Below are 24,033 nucleotides of genomic sequence, written 5' to 3'. Positions count from 1 at the left end.
TTCAACTTGTTCCCACTCCCGGGGCTAGACCTTCGCTCCAGACTGGCACCCCTTCTCAGCCCCATCATTTCTGACTCTCGCCCCCTTCCCCCAGAGCCCATAAGGAGTCCCCTGCATGCTGTCCCCAGCAAAGCCATATGGGTTGTGACACTGATCCAGAAGCATGGTTCCCTTCCCAGGATCAGAGACCTCGCCTCGGCACAAAGCCAGGTCAAGGGAACCTGGTGGAAGAGAGATACTTACACTTACAGGTTGACTTTTTGGCACATCATAAACACCTTCCTTCTTTTGGCTGGTGGGAACCTACGAAAAAATCAAATTCGACACAGTCAAAACACTCCGGCACTCCACGTTCAAAGGACAAACCTGCCAGGCTTCCCATCAAGGGCTAAGGGTGTGTGAGCACCGGCCCTGAGGCCCAAGGGCCCAACTTCCAGTGAAGGGGCTGCTAGGATCCTGGAAGCACCAGGCTGGGCTCCTTCTCTTAGGGAACCAGAGGAAGAGAGGGGTGTGTGACTCCCGTCATGGCTCAGTGGTTAACAAACCTAAATAGGTTCAGTCCCTGGCCTCGCTCACTGGGTTAAGGATCCGGCGTTGCCATGAGCTGTGGTGTAGGTTACAGATGGAGCTGGGATCCTATGTTGCTGGGGCTGTGGCATAGGCTGGCAGTTGTAGATTTGATTCGACCCCTAGCCTGGGAACCTCCATATGCTGCAGGTATGGCCCTAAAAGGACCAAAAAAAAAAAAAAAAAATACAGCAAATACTAAAATCCCAGGACAAACCAGGGCTTCTGCTGGAATCATATACAAGCCATGGGATAATCACCAAAGGATTTTCTTCAAGAAAAGGGTGCATCGATGCCATGAAAAGTATGAGCCTAGAATCCAGAAAATCTCTGACTGCTTTAACGCTCCTCTAGAATGTCTTTCTCCCTCTCTTCTCTTGCTTGTCCACCTGGTCTTACTGGGCCATGAGGAAACGGCTATGCCCTAAGCAGGTCACTTAAGCACCTCTGAGATACACTAGTATAAAACGGGAACTGTCAGCTCTTCTTACTCAGGTTATGTATCAAAGAGAAAAGAGAGCAAATAATCAAAAACTTGCAGGTGGCATCAGAGTGTAAAGTGTTAGAAGGAGAACTTCTTTTGCCACTGATGTATGACATAACTATGTACCCCAATACATATGAATAACAGCAGACTCATGAAATACTTTCCAAATGAGTCCTCTGGGGGCCTTGGTCTGGAACATTCCAGTTGGACAGCAATCGCTAGTTCTTCCCCAATAACTAGCGCAACAGCTTAATTCACACCTCCACAGGAGGGATCAGGCCGCAGTGGTTTTCCGCCTGATAACCCGTCTCACTTTCCATTAGGCAGGGAGCCCCTGAAAAGCGGGCCCAGTGTCTAACAGCCAGCAGGCCTTCAGTAGGTGTTTGCTGGTAAGTGTGCCGTCAAGGATGGTGGGGAGGAGATGAGAACAAGAAAAAGTGCCATTTAAGCTTGGACCAGCTAACCATATCATTCTTCTTAGAGAAGTAAGAATTTGAGCCTATTCCTTGAGTCCCTTTGTCATTTTCATTCTCACTTAACTTAATATCCTCCTAATAACCCTAAGCTTCAAAGCCAATAAGTGATCAGATGGAAACACAGCTCTTTCTGGGACTGCACCCGGCATTTATCACCATGGTATGAGCTTAACATCGCCAGGGCACTTTCCACAAGCCAGGCATTATTCTAAATATCTGTGTTTACATACATTCTCATGTAATCCTTGCGACAAGCCTATCCGGTGAGGATGACACTGATCCAGAAGACGTCTCTCTCCATGCTGCAGAGAAGGAACAGGAAGCCAGGCGGGGGTCCTGCAGCTGTGAGCAGGGAGCCAGGAGCTTACAAGCCTGGGCAGCCTGCCTTTGAACTACTACACCATAGAGATGGTTGGATCCCACTCCTGTCCCCCCACCTTCCCACAACTGTTATGGGTGCTTCTTTTCCACATTCTACACTCAAGGAAACTTACGCACATTCTTGCAGACAACAGGGCTCTGAGCAAGCATGGCTGCGTAGAAGATGTACTTTCAGAGCCACTCTTGCCAGCCTTAGCTTGTAGGCAGCCCATGAAGTAGGTAATTTCTGTGCTCCCGATAACTGAGCTCCATCTAAAAGGAATCCTTTAAGAATGCCTACAGAGTCCTTGTCAACGAGGGCCAATAAATTACCAGCCCTCACTTTTATTTTCACCAGCTCATCCTCGCCTGAGCAAAATACACAGCGTTTGTCTGTTCTCCGTAATTCACTGCTCACTTTGGGCACTTAGCAAGTTGAACCTCAGCTGACTCTCAATTACGCCTGCGGATCGAGGAGAAGCAGTGGGATGGAGAAACCCAAACTGTGCATAATTGAAAAGGCTTTTCTGCTCGGCTGTCCCGTGGGTGAGACATCAATCTGCCTATTTGTCCTTTAAGGTTTCTTTCGGCCAGGACATCCTGGGAGGCTCGCCTGCCTCTCTAGGACTGATTTGAGCCTTCTTCTCTACTCTTGTAACCTCTGGGGTATCCTTTCATTAACAAATAAAAGTTACCAAGAACCTATTGAGTGGCATGCACTGTGCTTTGCTTAGGACGATGGTGGCGAATGAGATGGACATGTCCCCTGACTTGCTGGTGTTCCCTGTCTTGCTGGGGGAGATGGAAAAGTAATCAGGCTGGTGAAGGAAGGTGTCAGAAGTGCTTTCTCTTTGCAGAGAGTTCCCAACCACACTGCCGCTTCCTATTCCCTCTGTATTCCCACTGCTCCATGAGCCTACTCAGGGCAGGACAGATTTTTTTTTTTTTTATGATCCTTGTTTCCCCATCCGTAAATACTGGTTGAACAAAACACGTCTAAGCATCCAACGTTTACCCTATGTGGGCCGAGGGCAGAGCACTAGCAGAAATGCTAAAAGGATGAAGACCAGAGAGTGCCTTGGTCCCGGCTCTCAACTCCATTTAGCGGGTCCATCCTGACTGTAGACAAGTGATAAAGACAAGTTCAGTAACTTGTCTTTATCACTCTCTGATGCTGCAGAGAGTGATAAAGGTCCTGGACCAACAGGAAGCAGGAGGTCTGGTTCCTCATTCTGGCTCTGCCACAGGCTCTCTGAGCCCAGAGAGAGGTCCCTTTGTTCTCTGAGCCTCAGTTGCCTCATCTGGTTGGCATGACCATCCAAGGAGCTGCCTACAAACTCCTTGAAGGTGGGGACCAGGCCGTGGTCACTATTACATCCCCATGTGCTCAGCACAGGTTAGGGGCTCCATAATTCCTTTCTGAATACATGAGTAAAATCACGTGAAAACCATACATTAAGGACCATCCATAGAGAAGACACTTTCAGTGCAGCAACCTATTAAGAGTGTGGAGAGGCAGGTTAAGGGCTGGGTGACATAGGATTAGAGACTTATCATTTTACAATAACAATCCTTGACACATCTCGGGTGATTAAAAATGATTTTATAATGAACGAACTCAGAGAATGTGCCCTTGGCAAGCTGCGATCTCGGTTATGCTGGAAGCTTGCTGAAGTACGAGCGAACACTGGGTTTAAAATCAGAGGCTCTGGCCTTGGGCCCAACACTTAAGCATGCACGACTTGAATTTCTTACATTTAAAATGATAGTCATCACAACGGATTTCATCTTACTGAGCTCCTGGAAGGGTCAGAACTAAGTGATGGGTAAAAACAACTTGGGACTGGGAGGCTCTGTGTTGTTTTGAAAAGACAACTGATCATTTTTTCTGAGGCATGCAAATAGAGAGACAATTATTATTATTAATCCAGTTGGGAAAATGAGACTCTGGATCCTCAAAGAGAGGTGACATGTACTCAAGAGTCGCTCCCTCCCTCGTGCTGGCGTTATAAATAGCAGAGTCCCACGAGGCCGCCGCTTTCCACGGGGCTCTCTGACAAGACGAGGTGAGCAAGTCATGTTCCACTTGACCTAATACATCATCACGAGACATCTCCAGCAGCATCGCTATTGATGGCCTTGGGCAGTTAAAGGAACTAACATTTACACAGAACGTACTAGGCGCCCAAGGGCTCTCCTGGTGGCTTTACCTCTTCACACCACTTCTACAAGTGGGGAATGTGGTAGGTCCTAGTTTGTAGCCCAGGAAATCGAGATAGAGACGTTACAAGGGCCAGGCCACAAAAACCAGGTGCCAGTTCCATTTTCCTCATTCCAGAAAACAGAGGAGAAATGAAATAAAATAAAATAAAAATAAAATCTGGGACTACCTTGAGCAAGCTAAAGAAACATTAGAGTCTACTCAAGAAGAATGGCTAAGGAAATATGCAGGCCCTTAGAAAGAAAGAAAGAAAGGAAAGAAAGGAAAGAAAGGAAAGAAAGAAAGAAAGAAAGGGAAAGAAAGAAAGAAAGGGAAAGAAAGAAAGAAAGGGAAAGAAAGAAAGAAAGAAAAAGGAGGCTCCTAATAGCAGCTTTTAAAAAGCCCAGCCTTATCTTTAGGCCATAGGGCTTATCTCTTGTGAAGCAAACTGAAGCCCAGAGGACTTGCTATGCAGCAGGGAAGGACCCAAGGACCTTCCCAGAGAGGGCGATAAAATATTCATTCCCTTAGAGGGTATCTTCCTGTAAATATCAGACAGAGTGAACTGCTGAAACAAGTGACTTGAAATCTATACAGATTCTACTTGTGCAACTCAGCATTAAGGACATTCTGAGCTGATACGAGCCTTGGAGGCATTTATTTATGTGCAGAGGTCAGACAGACCTGGCTGCAACTGGGGCTTCTACCTCTTGCTGGCTCTGTGACCCGGGGCAAGATACTTTATCTCTGGGAGACTCACTTTCCTCACCTGTAAAGTGGCAATCATGATTCAAGCAACTGGGGGTTGCTCTGAGATTCTGCATGCAAACCCCTATTTCCAGCACTGGCCTCAAACCGGCGCTCAATAAGTGTTAACCCTCACCCCCCCACACACACAATTTCAAAGAGCCTTTTTGTTCTGTAAAGCAAGCCAGCATGCTTCTCTAAAGAATCACAATCTATGATGAGGCCCTAGTTGCAAAGAGCAGAAAAGGGCCTTGCCTGAGAGATTCTTTGGTCTTATTCGCTCATTTTACAGATGACAGAGGCCTGGAGAAGGAAAGGATTCGAATCCACAAGGTGGCTCAACAGCCGCAGATTCAGGGTGTGACCTGGGAGGACGTGGGATGAAGCCTCTGCTTTATGGTTTCCACGTGATCTTGTTCCATCCTCATGCCAACACGTAATTTAGAGAGAAATTATTCCCCTATGTCATCACTGGGGAACCTGAGTCTCAGAAAGGCCAAGTGCCTTTGCCCGCTACCCCTAAGCCAAAGGTAGCTGGTGACAGAGCCAGAACTAGAGCCCAGGTTTCTGCTTGCCTAAGCTGCTTCTTCCCAGTACACGAGGCTGCGTGCCCCCTCCACAGAATCCCAGACTGGGCACAGTTGGAGCCCTGCCCACCACAGCTAAGTCTGAACGAAGTCAGGAACCTCGTATATTGAAAAGCCTAATTGTATTTGGAAAGGTGCTCTCTTGTCGTAGGATGACTGATTGACGCTTCCTCTGGTCTCACAGTGTAACTGAGCAGGACCCTTTGGGGCTTCCGGGGAAAGACCCCTCCCCCACATCCTCTGCTCTAATTCTTCTCTGAAGCACCTCGATAGCAGCATCAGATGCACCTTTTTTGAGCTGTTTTGCAGATGCTAAAACCCCCACCAAAGAGAAGAAATTAACTATCTGCTGACCACGAGCACACTGCCCCCTAGACCTCCTGGAGTCTGAAGTCCGATAACGTTAACACGGCCCTGTCACCTCACCGTCAGCCAATCGGATAACTGTGCACCAGCTGACTCCCCTCCCTCACCGGGACTTCAAAAATGCTTTCCTGAAACCCATTAGGGAGTTTAGGGGTTCTGAGCACAGGGTGCCCTGGACTCCTTGCGTGGCGCCCTGCAATAAGGCTTCACTTTCCTTTACCACACCCAGTGTGACAGAACCGAGTGCAGGGGGAGCAGATTCAAGTTTGGTTTGGTTCAGTAACAATATTGAGACACGGCAAAGGTGTACTTTAAAATCGGACACTGAGGACAGATATGCAAACTTTCTGTTTAAAGACAGAATTTTTTTTTTTTTTTTGTCTTTTTGTCCTTTTAGGGCTGCACCCGTGGCATATGGAGGTTCCCAGGCTAGGGGTCCAATCGGAGGTGTAGGTAGTCACAGCCACAGTAACGTGGGATCTGAGCTGCATCTGCGACCTACACCACAGCTCACGGCAACCCTGGATCCTTAATCCACTGAGCGAGGCCAGGGATCGAACCCACAACCTCATGGCTCCTAGTTGGATTCATTTCCACTGTGCCACAAAGGGAACGCCGAAAGACAGAAACTTTCTAAGCGGTGACTTTAAACAAAGCCTCAAAGTAGAACCTCACACTTGAATCCAACCCAGATGGATCCCATGAAGAGAAATAGATTATTATTCCACAGGGATGGTGAAACCCTGTTGTTGGTAGAGCTAACATTATACTTTGGTCATTTAGAATTCTGTGCATTTGACAGAAACTGAAAATCTGTTTTACTACACAAGTAATGCATGCCCAAGGCAGAATAAAAGACCACACAACTAAGTACATTAAGAAAATTAAAATCACTTATTTAAATACATTAAACTTTTTCCTGCTTCCATAGTGTTTATACTTCAAATTAGGGCTAAAATTCTAATTAGTGAAAAATCGGAGGTCCTCATATTTGTTTGATGTGCGGCTGTGCTCCGATTACAGAGACTCTTTGATGGAAAAGCACAGGGGAAACAGTGTGAGTCCTGCCTTCACACACCTGCTTGGGTTTGATCCCAGCTCTAAACAGCTGGATAGCCCTGAGGAAGCCACTCAACCTCTCCGAGCCTCAATTTCCCCTTGGGAGGGTGGGGTGGAAATGCCTAGTTGACAGCACATTTAGGAGGGTTAACAAGCTAAAGTGTGTTCAGCAGACTTGTGGTTGCCAAGAGGGAGAGGGGGTGGGACAGGGACGGATTGGGAGTTTGGGTTTAGCAGATGCAAATGAGCATGTATAGAATGAATAAACAACAAGATCCTACCGTAGAGCACAGAGAGCTATAATCAATGTCTTGTGATAACCACGACGGAAAAGAATATGAAAAGAATATATATACATGTGTAATAGAATCACTTTGCTGTACAGCAGAAATTAACATTGCAAATGAACTATACATCAGGAAAATATATTTTAAAAAGTGTGTTCAAGGTTCTTCACGTAAGCAGACTTCTGAGACTATTAATTTACCTTCCCTTTGGAAGGGGTAAACCTTTTAGCTAAACTGTCTTTGATTCAGTTAATACTCCCAGTGTTGTCTCCAAATAGCATTTTGGAATTTGGCCTTCACAGTGTAGTTGACTTTTTTTAAAAGGAAATTTGACAGCACATTCTTTTGAAATACGAACAACCCTATTATATTCTAGACAATGGCCCTCCAATGGATCCCTTTTTAGTGAAATGGAAAGTTTCATTTCTGAGTCACCTGCAAATCGTTAAGATCCATTAGAAATTCAAATGTTGGCTGACCATTAAACACTTCAACAGTAAGGCACGAACACTACTGGTCAATGGCAGGGACCTAGAATTCACGCGAAAGTATTTCCACAAGCCCGGAATGACCCAAAGAGCAACGTGGATGGTGTGTGTGAGGAGAGAGCCCTCAGTTCCTCAGCCCTTCAGGGCATTTACTGGGGGAGATGCAAAGGTAGGAGGGGGAAGTGGTTTGATACCTGATAAATGTTTTCTTCCGTTTCGGGATCACGGATTGGCTCGTGTCCAGCCTCAAACACAATGTACTATTACAGGAGCGGCCAGAGAAGAAAAGTCAGAGGGGAAAAAGAAAGAGGGAGAAAAAAAAGCATTTGGAATTCAGGATACACATCGCAGTAAGCATTAAAGAAACAGGCACAAGAGCAAACACCCTCAAGAGACAAGTGGATTACTGATATTCCAAACGGTCTGGAACGTTCCTGCCTCTTCTAAGGAAAACTGCGATGGTCTGATGGCCAGTCCTTTAGCGATGACTGCAGAGATTCCTGCAGATCTTTCTGGAGATATAACCTCCTCATTCAGTGGCATTTGTCTCCACTGCGGCAGCGTGTGTGGGCACTGCTAAGTGGGGTGGATGTCTCCTGGGATCCCAATTTTGTAAATCTTGGGTGACAATGGATTTTTGCTCCCTAAGGCCAGGGAACCTAAGCCAATTCTGATGTGCCCAGAGGCTCCAATTCCTTCATCTCATGAATATCACTTTACGTTCTCCATTTTCAATACTGAAATCAACTTTTCCATGCACATTTCAGACTCTAAAGGACCGGGGCCATTTCAAAAAGGGCACCATCCCCCACTCCCCCGCCTTGGGTCAGGGGGCTGAGCTCCTATGACGGACCAGCCATGCTCCCAGCCTTCTAAAGCAAGGCCTGCCATCAAGGGCACCTTTGACTTTGGTTTGCCATCCAGGCTGGACACGGCTTCTCCTTCAAGTGATTCAGATTAAATTACTTTTGATCCATATCATTTTCTGTTTTGTCATAGCGGTCGCAGCTTTCCTGCACATTTGCGTAGAATGCACGCATGACACACACATATATAACCTGTGAGTGTCCCAGTTTGAAACGTTAGGGTTCTGGTTGTCTTTTGGGGTGAAACGTTTGGCTGCTTCTCTCTTTAGGAATAAGCAACGAGGGAAAGCAGCCTCCTCTTCCCTCTTCTGCATCCACGTTAAGCAGAGCATATACTTGAACCCAAGAGAAGCCATCTCTGTCCCTACACTTTGGCTGCAGCCTTGAAGAGCGAGCAGAGAAAGCTACAGGCAGGCATGTCTTTGGGATGCCCCCTCCCTCACCCTAACACAACCATCCTTGTGGCCTGAGCCAGGGCATTATATTGGGGGTCTGATTCCACTTCTGGCCCATTGGGGGCCAGACAGCCTTCTCAAGGCCCTTCTCAAGCTCACCAACCATCCTTGGCATGAACGTCAATCTCCATCTCTGCTGCTTAACTCGCTGCAGCCCCCTCATTATTCACAGTCTCTCTAATGAACTCAGAATATTCAAGAGACTCTTGCGAACATTCGGCTCTGGGATCAAACTTCTACAGATTGTGGAGCGGGCTGAGGCAGGGGCAGGAAGGGAGAAGCCTATTTCCAAATCCCATGCTGCTGATGGCGGCCAAACTTCTGCTAGTTTTTATGGAAATTCCCTCCTGGAGAGGTTGGCAGCCCTCACCCTCAGAAATAATCTTGGTCCTTCTCCAGGCCCCGCAGCCAGTGGCTTCTTCGGGTCTCTGATAAGCATGTCTATGCCAGGGGCCTGGCCATTCCTGACCCCTCACACCCCGACCAGTTTCAGAAATTACCTGGTATACGGGATCTTCAACATCCTCTTCCAGAATTGTCTACAGCAGAGTGAGGGAAGGGAGGGCAAAAAGCAGAGGATATAAAGGGAGAGATGTGAGACTGTATTCAGAAATTACAGGACAGTGAAGCAACCAGCTCTGGGGAGGACAGCCTGGTGGGTCATTAAAGCAGAAAACAGGCAGAAAAAAAGATGAAAACCCTTGTAGTCACCCCATCTGCATAGCTAACAAGAGCAAAGGCAATTGTGTTTCCTTGTTCTTCCCTGAAATCTTCCCCTGGATTCAAGACTCCACTTTCTCTTACAGGTCTAGCATCTCGGAGAGTAAGGGATCATCTCTAATGGCTTGCTTCCGCTGCCTGTAATTTACATGGGACCCTTTCATCTTTGTTTATTTCTACTTGGCAGCAGGAGGAGAAGCCTTGACTGTCAGGTTTCACATCTGTTTATTTTAAGCCCCATCATCTCCAGTGCCAGGATGAACGCACAGGTATACCTGATACACCGCTTGTTCGCACTGCTTATCCTTTTGTGCCTTTTTTTCCAATTCTTCTCTTTGCTTCAATTCATAAATAAGTTGAAAGAGATCTCTTAGGTCCAGAATAACAGGTTCAGCCTGGAGTAAAAGGATGCAAAGTACATTAATAGGGGGATGGTTACCCGCAGCCCTTCCTTTTTCCATTAAACTGAAAGCATTCCAGCTTTAATTAATTCTACCTTGTTTATACTGGTTTAGCAAATTGCATCTAGGCTAAAGTTCATTTCTGCAACTAATTCTATTTGCAAATTCATAATAATCTTAAGCATAAAAGGCACTGTTTTTATTTATTAGTAATTTCGAATACAATAAAATTAGGGTAGGCCTTATGCAAAACAGCTATTTGTTTTCTTTTATTTTCTTTTTAAATGAGGCTATGAACACAAGGAAACTTACTTGTGTACTATGCCTCCATCCGGCTTAATCAGAAAGGAAAATAATTAGTCATTACGAAATACCCATTAGAAAAAAAACTACCACCACCCCTGGATGGGCACGAGCGTGTCGCTTTGCTCCGAGGCTGTTTATCTTTTCTAGAAGAGAAGCTGGGCACCAGCGTTGCTTAGTCATAGGTCAGGGCAGACCTCCGAAGACCAGCAGGGTGACGGTGCGGCCCCGTAATAGGTCCAGGGAAAGGCAACCTCCTTGGGTGGTTACTCACCGCCTGGGCTGTTTTTATGGCCACAAATCTGTGATTCCCTTCCTTCCCACAAACGTATCCAAAGGCCCGGTGATCTGTGATGTCCTTGGCGATGTAGGAAATTTCGTGAACAGCATGATGATGCTGAAGAGCCTATCAGAAGAGACAAAAAGGAAGAGCTGATTTCAGGGGCCTTTCCCTCTGAGCTGTTGATCAATAAGAGATGGGTTTCAGCTACGTGTGAACAAGCCCGGAGGGCTTTGGAAAAGCTGTTTGGTCCAGATGGAAGGAAAAAGAGCTGTGCCTGCCCTTGAGAAATGGAGGCTTCCTTCCACGGTCTAGATGCTGTGACCAGGGAGATAAACAGGACTGCTCAGATGCTGAATGAGCATCTGCGATGGAGGCTTCCTTCTGCTTGTCAGGGCCGGCCAGCCTCTTTCAGTGATGTAGGCTCCTGCTACATTTTCCCCAGGACACAGTGCAGTCTGGGTTCTGGATTGATACTTAGTATCCTCACATATCCAGGGCCTCTGCTTGCCCCACTGAACAACTGTACAACTGCAGGGGGCGCCATCCACACTCAGAGAACCGTAGATGTGACCGATCGTAACAATTTTCCAACAGGTGGTGACAGAGTAACTGGAGGGTTCCACATCCTTCTCTATTTTGTCCAAGGTCACCATTTTGGTTAGAACAACATCTCTGAGGCTTGTCATGGGGTGGTCCCTAGGTCTACACTACTCATCTTTTTTTTTTTTTTTTTTTTAAAGGCTTTTAGGGCTGAACCCTATGCATATAGAAGTTCCCAGGCTAGACGCTGAATAATTGGAGCTGCAGCTGCCACAGCAACGCAGGATCCGAGCCACGTCCACAACCTACACCACACTCACTGCAATGCTGGATCCTTAAGCCCCTGAGCGAGGCCAGGGATTGAACCCACATCCTCATGGATACTAGTTGGATTCGTTACCACTGAGCCACCACCAGAACCCCTGCAATGCTTATTCTTTTATCCACTTGCCCAAACTTTATTCCTCTTGCAAAGGCCACATGAAATAGCACCACCTCTGTGAAGCCCCCTCAACAAGGCCTGCCTTCTCTTCCCTGCAGATGTGATTCCTCCCTCTTGTCTCCCTAGAACTTCTATCTCTAGCGATACAATACAAAAACTCCTGGTGGATTCCTTCCTGGGCTCCAGCTCTCACAGACCTCCCTTCTCTGATATACTTGCCCAAATCCCAGTCTTTCCACCACACTCTGTCCCCTTCATCACTGTCATCATAGCACCTTGCACTGTGCACAGCTGTTGGACTAAACTGACCAGAGCTGTTGGACTTAACTGGGGTTGCTGATCAGTAACTCAACCATCTTTTAAAACTGACCTCCCGGCCTTGATTATCCAAACTTCAACAAATAATGTTCTCTCTCCTGCTGAGGGATGGTGATCTTTATGGCCATTTTTCTAGAGTAAATGTACCAAAAGCAATCCCCACTTAACAGTCTTCTGTAAAGGCATGTGTGTATCCCGGCATTGTATGATGTGCTTCCAGTCTTGACAGAGGACCTTTTCATTACACTGAGAGTCAAGAAGCTTGAATTCTAGCCACTATGCGAACACAAGGCACTCACTGTATGTCTCTGGATCTCTGTTTCTTTTTCAAAGGAGAACTTTGAACAGAACAATGGCTCCTAACCCAGAGCCCTGGATCTATTGGGGTCATTAAAAGTCCCCAAACAGGTTCCAGGCTATTTCAAATGTTTCAAAAAGCTGAACAGAAATTTATAATTATTTCCGATAAGGAGCTCCCACTGTGGCTCCGTGGGTTAGGGATCCCATGCTGCGTCTGTGTGGATGCAGGTTTGATCTCTGGCCTTGCTCAGCGCATTAAGGAACCAGCATTGCCACAAGCTGCAGGGTAGGTGGCAGATACAGTTTGGATCTGGTGTTGCCATGGCGTAGGCTGGAAGCCTCGGCTCCAATTTGACCCCTAGTCTGGGAAATTTCATATGCTGCAGGTGAGGCCCTAAAAAGGAAAAAAATATCCCTAATAAGACAATATCTTTCATGGATCACACCAATGAAAAAGCCGAGTTCATTTAGCATGGCATCAGGTTACCGCTGTTGTATTCCTTAGCTCATCTTGGAGCAGATTCTCTTTGGCAATTAGTGCTGGGTTCAAATAATCCATATAGGAAAGTGAATGATTATAAATGATTGTGTGTGTGTGTGTGTGTGTGTGTGTGTGTGTGTGTGTGTGTGAACAAAGTCTCCCATGTTGCTGAGTCCATGGAGGGAGGGAGAAATGTAACACAGGGGAATTTGGTTATGAAAACACTGGGAACCACTGGAGTATATTTTTCTCTCAGGTCTCTTTTCAGCTCCCAATCCTTTAGCCATTTGGATCTCATATCACACAGCCAGCCTCTAGGAGAGCAGGCACCTGCTTCTCATGCTGACCATCCCCTTGGTTCTGGACATTTGGCCCTGACCTTCCAAAACGTCCATCCCCAGCCTGATGCCATTTTCCCAGGCTTCAGACCTTAGGAGTCATTTCTGCAAGAGCATGTGCTGCTGCACCTTCACCTTCCAGCAAAGAGGCTGGGTATTCACTCACCTCTTTACTACTCTAGGGACCCTCCCTTTGGCTTTATGCCTGTCCAGGTTGCCCACTGTCTACTGGACAGCATGCTTGGAAGCTGGTATCATTGCCCAGTCATCCTAGCCCCTTAAGTGGCCATAAGACTATGGTGTAATTCTAGTGGATTTTGACCCAACGTTGGTGAAGGAGAATGTGTTTGTTTGTGAAGTTATCAGGACCCGTTTGTTCCTATTGTATGAAGGGGACATATTTTGCCAGCAGAGAAAAACTGCTCAGAGAGCAGTAGTTTTTCCGTGGTGTTAATGATGTAAAATTGATGAGGTTTATATTCACGAAATGTGGGGGTATTGATTTAGAGGCTTTTGTGAGCTTGAATGATGTGCAGCAGGGAAAGTGGGAGACAAAGGCTTCCTCCATCTCTCCCCTTCCTGCAAATAATTCTTTCTCTGCAGAACGGGAAGAATGTGATCCCCACCTCCTATTAAGTCAAAGTTTGACGACAGTACTTTATTGATTGCCAAGTGGAATATTGCTCTAAAATTAAACTGCGATTAGAAGCCTTCCTGGTGGAATTAGATTTGGAGATGATTGTGCAATGGTAAAATATCACCTCCTATGCAAGACAGCAGATGGAGATGTTTTAATTTATCTGGGAATCCTCATTAAGTGTTTTAAAATCAAAACATTTTTAATGCCTGATGATACCTAATATTGCCTGGCGGAGTGCAGCTATGTGTGCGTGAAGTGCTTAAAAATATTTGTAGCAGTATCTTTTCCCATAGTTAATTTTATGACATGTTACAAAGGATTGCTCTGAAAGTGGCTCATTCATTTGGAAACGAACATGCAGTGACGGCATATGTCTCCAATTTCTCCAACCTTAATCATGCACACACAATACAGATGCTTGCAAATACAAATATATTAGAATCTTCCTAATCCCATGTTATCACCTTCATTTTGGCAGCTCAGAGGCCCTTGCAAATACATGTTCGGTGAGCCTCCAAACTGCTCCCTGCCTTGAAGTGCAGGTTTTATCAGCACAGTCAAAGACGGTTGGAGCCAGAGAAAACTTAAACATCATATAGTTCAACTCTGCATTTATCCATGAAAGAATCGAGGGTCAGACAGGGCTCTGGCTGGATCAATCCTTAACCCAGGCCTCACTCTCCCTACTCAGGATGACAAAGCATTGAAAGGAGGAAACAAGATCAAAAGAACCAAGGTCTCTTTTCTTTAGACTCTTGACTCCCTGGACCATCAACAAAACAATGATCCCTGACAAGCTGGGATGAGGAAGGGGAGCTGGGTAAGGAGGTAGAGCAGGGAGGCTCTTTTGGGTTCCAGCAGGATTCTGAGGTTAAAAAGGGTCATAAGTCAGAAGGTCTGGGGTCAAGGCCAGCTCTAAGGACCTCAAAGAAAAAGGTCAGGGCAGCACAGCATAGCCCGGAAGGTCGCTCTCGGGAGCTTGGCCACCTGTAATATCTACTGAAGAGCCAGAAAGGTAAGGGTGAAGCCCTCGGTCCCAGAAGAAAAGGGCTGTTTCCTCCCAGGAGTGTTTCTGTGGGGAGTTCCTGGGGCATCCAGGGATGTTCTGGAGAGAATACTGGACCAGGGAGGGGAGGGAGAGAGTGGAGGAAGGGCGGATTCTGTGGTCCCTCCACACAGCCTTTGGAAAATAGTTGCTGTCTTGGAAAAACTTGGTCTACATCTTAAAGCACGGCCAGAAGTCAAAGCAGACATTTGGTTTTAAAAAGAGAGTCTTCAAGGATACCCTGTCTTTCTACTTCTACCACAGCTTCATTTACTCCTATTCTAAGCCCTCTTCTTTACAGGGAGGCTGAAACTTGTCACCAAAGCATCCAAGGACGATTCAGAGATTAACCTCCCCCATCCCGTTGTGGCATGGTGGAAACAAATCCGAGCAGGAACCATGAGGTTGCAGGTTTGATTCCTGGCCTCGCTCAGTGGGTTGAGGATCTGAAGTTGCCATGAGCTGTGGTGTAGGTTGCAGATGTGGATCGGATCCTGTGTCGCTATGGCTGTGGTGTAGGCCAGCAGCTGTAGCTCTGATTCAACCTCTAGCCTGGGAACCTCCATGTCCTAAAAAAAACCCCAAAAAACAAAAATAAAAAATAAAATACCTGCCCCCCAATGCAGTTTGACTTTCCTCCCTCGGGTGAAACTAATCTGAAGGGTTCATGATCCCACTTTGAGGTCCTCACATTCCCATCCCGGTGCCACCATCGCACATACTGTTTTCTCTGCCAATTGCCCTCTCATCCCCTGACCTGTGTTTCCTCAACGCCCCCTGACTGCACCACACCTCTGCTTCAAGGCCCAGCTGCCACACGATGCTCATCTAGGGAATCTTCCCGACTCCCCTCTTTCCTTGCGTGAGGATTCCCATCTTAGATCTCTTTGGGTTGTATTTTTCTTCTGAGATGTTTCGCACTTGTTACTTTTGTCACACATTTATCCACACATGTAGTTATTCACACCATCTGTGTTTATTGAGCGCCTGTTTTGTTCCAGGTCTCATGCGAAGCGCTACATCTACCCAGACCATTGAAACACAGTCCCTTCTTCAGGTCTTTGCAGATCTCATAGAAAAGGCAGGCCAAGAAACTAACCACCACAATATAATAAGACAAGCTTTATGTTTAAGCTGTGCATTGGGGGCTACGGAGGCTCAGAGCAGGAGTGGGGAGGGGCATCAGGGAAGACTTGACAAAGGAGCTGATCTTAGATGGAGCCTTGAAGGATAAAGAGGGAGTCCCCAGAAAATCGGGCGGGGGCGGGGGGGAGGGCATTCTAGGCAGAAAGAACGGCACATGCAAAAGCCTCTAGGTCCTAAGAACAGGGCATGGGGAGAACCTGTGCCTGTGTTTTCTCTCCACTTTGGGGATGTTAGCTCCTTGAAAGAAAGATCCACATCTGGTTCTCTTTAGTCTTAGCCCAGCTCCTAATACTGTTCCTTTTGAACAATAAATGCTAAATAAGGTTTGATGAGTTAATGAAGGAGGGAAGCACCAAGTCATCTTGAGACGTATGCACACAAGGTAGTTGCTCAATAAATGCTCATTGATTGACTGAAGCAGGTTAATTCACGACGTTTCACACAGGATTCATTCTGTAAACAGAGGGTTTCTTCTCTGCTCACCATTTTTTTTTTCCCCTTAGCATTTCCATGAGCCATTTACCAATGTTTAAATGAAGTATCAAATTGTTTGCAGGGTTATCGTCTGACAGAATAAATTACAGAGAAGACTTAATTTGTAGTATGGTTCAATACAGCCAATTAAATACAGTATGGATTAGAAAGTCATCTGCTCAGACTTCACCATTAGCTTTTTTTAAAGCATAAATTGTACCCTATTTAGCCTTCATATTAGTATTGTGTGTGTGTATGTGTGCGTATGAGAGTGTGTGCTTTCCTGAGGCAATACAGGAAAAATACCCACCAGGATTCAAGTGAGTTAACAAAAAAAAAAAAATCAAAACAAAACAAAAAAAGCAGATATGCAGATAGACACAGAATAAAAATAGATACATGAAAAATACACTACTTCACACTACAGGCAATTACAGTAGTTAAAACCTCACAAGACAAAGAGAGGCCCAGGCTCATTATAAAGGCCTTTCTCTTTTCTAACATATTTTTGGATGCATTTGCTGCATGGCAGTGCCAGCAAGGCTCGGAGGCAACCTCTGTACCAGCCCCCAGGAACCCCATCATCATATGCTCAATGGAGAGGGTCAGAGTGAAATCTTCCCTAAGTTGCTATCCTGAAATCTTTTAGAATGCTTTACTCAAGGACAAGACCGAATTTCCAAAGACCTTTGTCCTTAGCTGAAGAGTTAACATGCTCACAGGAGAATATGGACTCAGGAGCCAGAGAGAAGACAAACCAAACTCAGGCTCTCTCACTGACCACGTGTGTAGCTTTGGGCATGTCCCTCTAACTTTCGGCGCCTTCTCTTCTTATATAATATAAAGAATGATACAGAATCCCAAAGGTTGATGGAAATATTAAATTGATTCATATAAACTATACCAGATATAATTAATGAGATCCCATTTTCCCCCACTGCAATTACAAAAAAAAAAAAAAAAGATAATACCCAGTGTTGACAAAAGCGTGGGAAAACAGATACTCTTTTGGGCTACTGGTTTTCCATGTGGGACAACCCTTCAGTCTGTCTCACACAGACACACACACCCTATCAGCACCAGGATGGCAACAACAATATCTTTTTTTCCTCAACTCTTTATCCTGTGCATCAAAGCTCAGTGCCTGACATACAGTAAGGACTTCGTATCTATATGTTTTTATTGTGGGAAAACATACACAACACAACATTAACCATTATTCAGTGTATGGTTCTGTGGCACTGAGTGCATTCACACTGCTCTGCTCCCATCACCACCATCCATTTCTAGAACTTCATCTTCCCAAATGGCCATCTGTACCATTGAACATGAAATCCCCAAGCCCCTTCTCTTCCAGCCTCTGGAAACCACATTCTACTTTCTGTCTCTATGAGGTTATCAGTACCCATTTTCATTTTCAAATGAATAGTCTGAATGAAGAATCTGTCAGTAAAATCTTGAGTCCAAGTCTCTTCTTGAACAACTCCCCCCCCAACCCTACTGGCTCTACTTGTGTTTCTCTAACACTTCATTCCCTCAGCTGTTAAAATAAGGAGGTTGGACGCAGTAAATACGCATGTCCTGTTTTGCTCTTGACACTTCTTTTGAAACTTTCCAACAAGACAACAGCTATAAAAGACAGCTTCTTCTTAGTAACTCTCTAAACATATGTTATAAACACACAGCTCTGGAACTGTGCGAGTCAAGTTCTTGCCTAAAAATAGGGAGAGGAACTAGTTAACTAGCTAAGAGCATTCTAGACCTATGATTGAGGCTCACATTTATCTAACGGGCAAAGTGGAGCCAGGTGTGCTTCATCAATTAGCAATCACCAAAGTGACAAGGAAGCAGGTTTCCACTCCGGAGAAGTGAAAACCACCTTCAATAGGAAAGTAGCTTCTGTGGGGCTCAATCAGAACACCACATTGCAAGAGCAGGAATGTGCTACCGCATAATCACCATCGGCAGTTGAGTTGGACAAGCTGTCCTCTTCTCATCTAATTCACATTCATGCCTAAAAGCCCTTTGCTACTAGGATACACCAGGTGCTGGAAATACTGAGATAAAGAAGGGGCAGTCTGAGCTCTCAAAAGCTGGTGGTAAACATGTGTGTGTAAGTCGGGGGCTCCTCTTTCGCCCAATGCTCAGAGGAGCTTGTATATTACATTATCCTATGCCCGTTTCCATAAGGCATATAGCATGATGGAAGGATTTGGATCTCACCTCTGTGGCCATGGGCACGTCACCGTATCTCACTGAGCCTCGGTTTCTTCATTTGTACAATGGGAACGATCCTTCCCTTATAAGGATGGGAAGAAGATGACTTAAGGTATCCAGCAGGGTACCCATAGACAGCAGGCTCTTAAGACTTTGGATCTTTTCCCAGGAAACTGAGTTTAAGAGCTAACGACTATGGAACACAGTGTCCAATCACCAAATGTGGTTAACCTCAGGTCAGGCCTTCTTTAGAGCTCATACGATAATAGTCTTTGGAATAACCAAAGGGTGGTGATAAAGTCTCCCGGGTAAAGAGAAGAGCGGAGAGAGGGAGTTTCAAAGGTTATGAGGCTATCTAACAACCTGGATCTCACCATCCTGGGAAATTTAACCCTGCAGTGTTCAGTTATATGATCACTGAATTCATTTTGTTCCTTAAGACTGAGGTGAGTTTGGAGTTCCCGTCATGGCTCAGTGGTTAACTGAGCGACTAGGAACCATTAAGGGTTCGATTCCCGGCCTTGATCAGTGGGTTAAGGATCTGGCATTGCTTTGAGCTGTGGTGTGGGTTGCAGACACGGCTCGGATCCCGCGTTGCTGTGGCTCTGGCGTAGGCCGGCGGCTACAGCTCCAATTAGACCCCTAGCCTGGGAATCTCCATGTGCCGCAGGTGCGGCCCTAGAAAAGACAAAAAGACCAAAAAAAAAAAAAAAAAAAAAAAAAAAGGCTGAGGTGAATTTTATCTTATTTGCAACCAAAAGATTTCTGAACGATACAGCGATCATCATTATCCTATCTTAGGAGGAATCAGGCTTAGAAAGAAGTGACTTGCCCAGGGAATATCAGGCTGGCATGGGATTTTAGTAAATCTCATTGACACTCAAGTCTATGCCTGGTTTACTGTTGGTAGTAATCTGTATTGGAATTGCAATTTTGGAATTGCTTTGGGTATATATTAGGGTAACACAAATACAGAAATACACTGCTATTAGAAAGCAAGATGTTCAGGGAAAGAAAAATGAGATCCACGTGGAAAAGTTAAGCATAACCCAATCATTGTACATTTGAATTGAACACATCCATATGAACCCATCATTTAAAAAGTGTATTTCTAGCACTGTTTGCAGAAAGAGACTAGAAGCAATGAAACCCCAAGTAGCAATGAGCACACCTAATGCAGCTATTTATTCTCTACCTATCTATTTATCTATTGATCTCTTAACCCAGCTAGAGAAAAAGAGACAGAGAAAGGAAACACGGCAGACGGTGAAATGGGCTTTTTGGTTGAACATTTTGTTGGAGACAAAACCTAAATATTAGCATGCTCCTTTCTCTACCTCTCATTCCCTTTTCCTCTCTCTGAGCACAGGAGAAACCAAGGCACCAAACACTTGAGTGACTTAATTGAAAGTAGGCTGCAGACAAAAGGCCTTTGTAAAGTCCACCTCAGGCAACCATTGGTCCAAAACACAAGGGGTCAATCGGCACATTGAGAAGGACTCAGAGTTAAGAGCTGCCAGTTTTCTTTGTTCCTTTTTTACGTTCCCAAGGCCGGCATAAATAAACATCAGCCAGTTGTGGGTCTCTTGTCAACATTTTTTAAAGGTTCAGGTTGAATAAATATGGGAACGATTTTGCACTTCTGAAACGCCAGGGAAAAACACATCCCAAATTTGAAAGAGTCTCCAAAATATGTGTAAGGATTCAAATTTAATTTTCACTATATATATTTTTAAAAGGTACTATCCAGAGCACGACTACGACATGCTAGGCATCGTGCCAGGTACGCTACATATGCAGGCCTCGTTTATTTCATTCCAACCTTACATGTTACTTCCCTCCTTTTACTGTGGGGGTCAGTGCGACACAGAGAGGTTGAGGAACTCACCTGGGGTCACAATGCTGATAAGGGAGACCCTGGATTGCTGCCAGGTAGGGCTGGCTCCAGACCCCAGGCAGCCCCTGTGCACGTGAATACTGCTTTGGATGTACTTTAACTGCGTGTACTCGCATTCTTCTAAAATTCTTATTTTTATTTCTGTTTCTTTCTGCATGAAGAATCCTAATAAGCATTGTAGGTGTTGAGCAATGTAACCAATGATTTCAACATTTTAGCATACGGCATAAAATTATTGTAGCAAGTAGGCAAATGAGTGTGAATGAATGGAAATGAAACAGCATGTTTTGCCACAAGTCACTGCAGAAACGAGGTCATTATATTTAATGGAAAATTACTTTTTGTGTTGTAACCAGTCTGAAATTAACCTCTGCCTTGGTCACAAAGGAGTCTCGCGTGCCAGACAGCATCTTAGAAGAAAGCAATGTGACTAAAATGGAGCCAATGGAAAGAACGCTACATTCGGAAGGAGAAGGTTGGTGTCTCCATTTACAGCCTGAGGTGGAGAGCAGGTGGTGGTGGTGAATAGGGCTTCTAGGATCCATTTTAATAAGACATGTGGATGCTGAGGAAGCACACGACTTTGGATAGACACAGATCAGCACCTGACATCCAAATCTAGCACGGACTTCTTGTTGTCACCTTGGACAGATTAGCTAGCTTCTCTGAACCTTGACGTCCTCGTCTAATTGGGGGTGAGAACGAAGTAAGATTCTGGTACCCTGCCTGGCACCTAGTGATGCTTAATAAATGCGCCATTTACTAGTTCCTCTCCAGTTCAAAGGTTCTGTTCCCTAATTTGTCATTATTACCTACTGAACTGTGCCCTCCCAAAATTCATAGGTGGAGGTCCTCGAGTTCAGCCCTTCAGTAAGTGACCTTATTTGGAAATAGAGTTGACCCTTCACCGGATGTCAGGCTTAGGGGCACCAACTCCCCAATCCCCCCACCCCTGTGTGGCAGAAAAGTCCACGTATAACTTTACAGTCAGTCCTCCGTATCCATAGTTCTGCACTAGCAGATTCAACCAACCATAGGTTGTGTGTACTACATGACGTATTTATCGAAAAACATCTGCATCTGCAATCAAGTGGACCCACACCGTTCAAACCCGTGTTGTTCAAAGGTCAACTGCAGTCCTAAAACGTCAGGAAATCAGAGTGCCACCATATTTGGAAATAGTGTCACTACCGATGTGATTAGTTAAAATTGTGCCATGTTAGAATAGAGTGTGTCTTTAATCCACTATGACCAGGATCCTTATAAAAGGGGGAGAAATCTGGACACGGACCCATGGACTGAATACCTTGGGGACATGAAGCCGGAGATCCAGATGATGTGTCTCAAAGCCCAGCAAGACCCAACACTGCCACCAAACCACGAGAAACCAGGAGCAAGGCCTGGGACAGACTCTCCCTTGAGGGGTCAGAAGGAGCCAATCTTGCCAAAGCCTGGATCTCAGACTTCTAGCCTCTAGAACTTCGAGACGATCAATTTCCATGTAAACCTCTCTATTGCGGTAATTTGATACACAGCATCCCCAGGAAAGAAATACAGCAATCTCTTTAGTTTTATCTCCAGATCCCTTTGAGGATTTTGTCAAGAGACTAAGGTACTGAAAGGACAAAATCATAAGTGTCCATCTCTGCTCCCTCAGTGAGACTCAATTTTCCCATCTGTAAAAGGACGGAGGGGCGAGATGGACCCCTGACAGCTTTGCTCTGCTTTTCTTTGTTGTTTTTTTTTTAACTTTTTTTTTTTCTTTTTCATGCTTGCACCTGAGGCACATAGAAATTTTGGGCTGGGGGTGAATCACAGCTGCAGCTGCCAGCCTACGCCACAGCCGCAGCAAAACCAGATTCTTAACCCACGGAGTGAGGCCAGGGATTAAACCCCCATCCTTATGGAGACATGTCGGGTTCTTAACCCACGGAACCACAACAACAACTCCCACTCTGCCTTTCGATGCAGGACAGCAAAGACTTTAGCTTTCCTATTACTGCCAGACCTCGCTACGTGAATCAGAAGCTGGAAGAGGTGCAGGGTCATGCCATTTATAATGGTGTCTCTCCCATTATTTCCCATTTAGTGTCTGTATGGCATTTTCCTGAATATACCACCAAACCACTGAGGTGGTGGGTTGAGCTCTCTGAGTACCAGGATCAACTGTTTCTCTTACACTACTTGGCCCTGCGATTTGTTAGGCGGTTGCCTTCGAAAATGAACTGTCAGTAAAAGAAATGATGGTAAAATTGCCCCTTTTGTTGAAAACGCGCCAAACACCATCCTGAAGCCATGTCCTCCAACTCACCTTGGGGTCTCTGAGGGCGCAACGGACAGAAACTAATACATTCTAATGCTCAGCTCTATCATTTTCCTGTTAGCGATGAGAAAACTGAGGCTGGGAGGGGTTAAGCAACTTGTTCAATCAATGTTAAGTCAGGGGTGAGGTTCAGAGCTGGTGCTAAAAGTCGGTGCCATGGCAGCCAGCTTCCTGCCCATTTTAGGGTATGAGGTTACCTCCTGAAAGGCAGTGATGCTCTTGTATCACTTCCCCCCTGGCATCTATGTCTGTGCCAGTCTCAGAGGGAGCAGCACTCAAGTGAGGGCAGCTCTAGGGGGCCTGGCTCAGTCCCTCAGGGCTTCCTGCTGGACCAGCCCAGACTTATCTCTGTGACTCAACTCTAGTGACAGAGTATCTCCCTGGATCTAGAAACTCTGTGACCAGCTCCCCAGGATCCTTTCCCTGGGGAGCTCACAGTCTCTGGAAAGCCATGGCCTTTGATGCTTATGCTTAATGTTTTCAAAGAAACCCATATTCTTTTTCTTTTTTCAGATGGCATCACATGGACGTTCCCAGGCTAGGGGTCAAATCAGCTACAGCTTCCGGCCTACACCACACCACAGCAAAGCAGGATCTGAGCTGCATCTGCCACCTACACCACAGCTCAGGGCAACACCAGATCCTTAACCCACTGAGCAAGTCCAGGGATCGAACCCACATCCTCACAGATAAATACTTGTGGAAACTACCCTATTTTCTTCCTTTCTAACACACTTCACAGTCTTTATTCCTTCCTAGGCATGATCATCTGCTTAGCATTTGTGTCCCTTGTTAGACTCTGAAGATGAGGGACGCAGTCCCCACGGCAGGTCCTGGTCACCACAGCCTCCCCAGCACCCAACGCAGTGTCTGACACTTAATGGGGACTCCGTCATGATTTGCTGAGTGAATAAGAAAATACTGTGTTCATGCCGTAATAAAGGTAAGAGCAGGGTGGGAATGGAGACCTGAATGGACTAGATTAGTAGGAGTTGACCAGGTAACACTCAGTACTCTTGGGGGTGGTAGGGATTAAGATGTTCCATCCAGAGGGTTAACTAAATGGAAGTGATGCTATCAAAGAGTATGTCATAGACAGGGCGCTGCAATCAGTTGGGGATGCAGAGCCCATAAAATGCTGGCAGTGTGGGAAGACAGGCCAGCGGCCAGGGGATACTGGCTTCTGAAGGAATAGGAGAAAAAGAATGTCTACATATGTA

The 24,033-nt window shown here is 45.7% G+C and overlaps 1 protein-coding gene across 51 annotated transcripts in view; it reads right to left on the bottom strand.

Annotated features, from left to right (window-relative positions):
• DAB1 (DAB adaptor protein 1) overlaps positions 1-24,033 on the bottom strand; it is a 1,225,890-nt gene that overhangs the window by 67,414 nt on the left and 1,134,443 nt on the right. For 30 of the 51 annotated variants that reach the window (XM_084957882.1, XM_084957894.1, XM_084957890.1 and 27 more), the window contains 3 exons: positions 10,644-10,775; positions 9,941-10,060; positions 244-303 (listed from right to left, as the gene is read on the bottom strand). In XM_084957882.1, the coding sequence (XP_084814008.1) occupies positions 244-303; positions 9,941-10,060; positions 10,644-10,775 (312 nt within the window). 51 annotated transcript variants of the gene reach the window in all.

This window comes from Sus scrofa, chromosome 6, assembly GCF_054392235.1.
Source record: "Sus scrofa isolate SSC_HxYL_T2T_F1_AM1 chromosome 6, Sscrofa_HxYL_maternal_Yorkshire_Landrace_v2.0, whole genome shotgun sequence".
Lineage (NCBI taxonomy): Eukaryota > Metazoa > Chordata > Mammalia > Artiodactyla > Suidae > Sus > Sus scrofa.
Note: the sequence above shows the minus strand (reverse complement) of the source record. Positions and strands in the feature narration are given on the sequence as shown.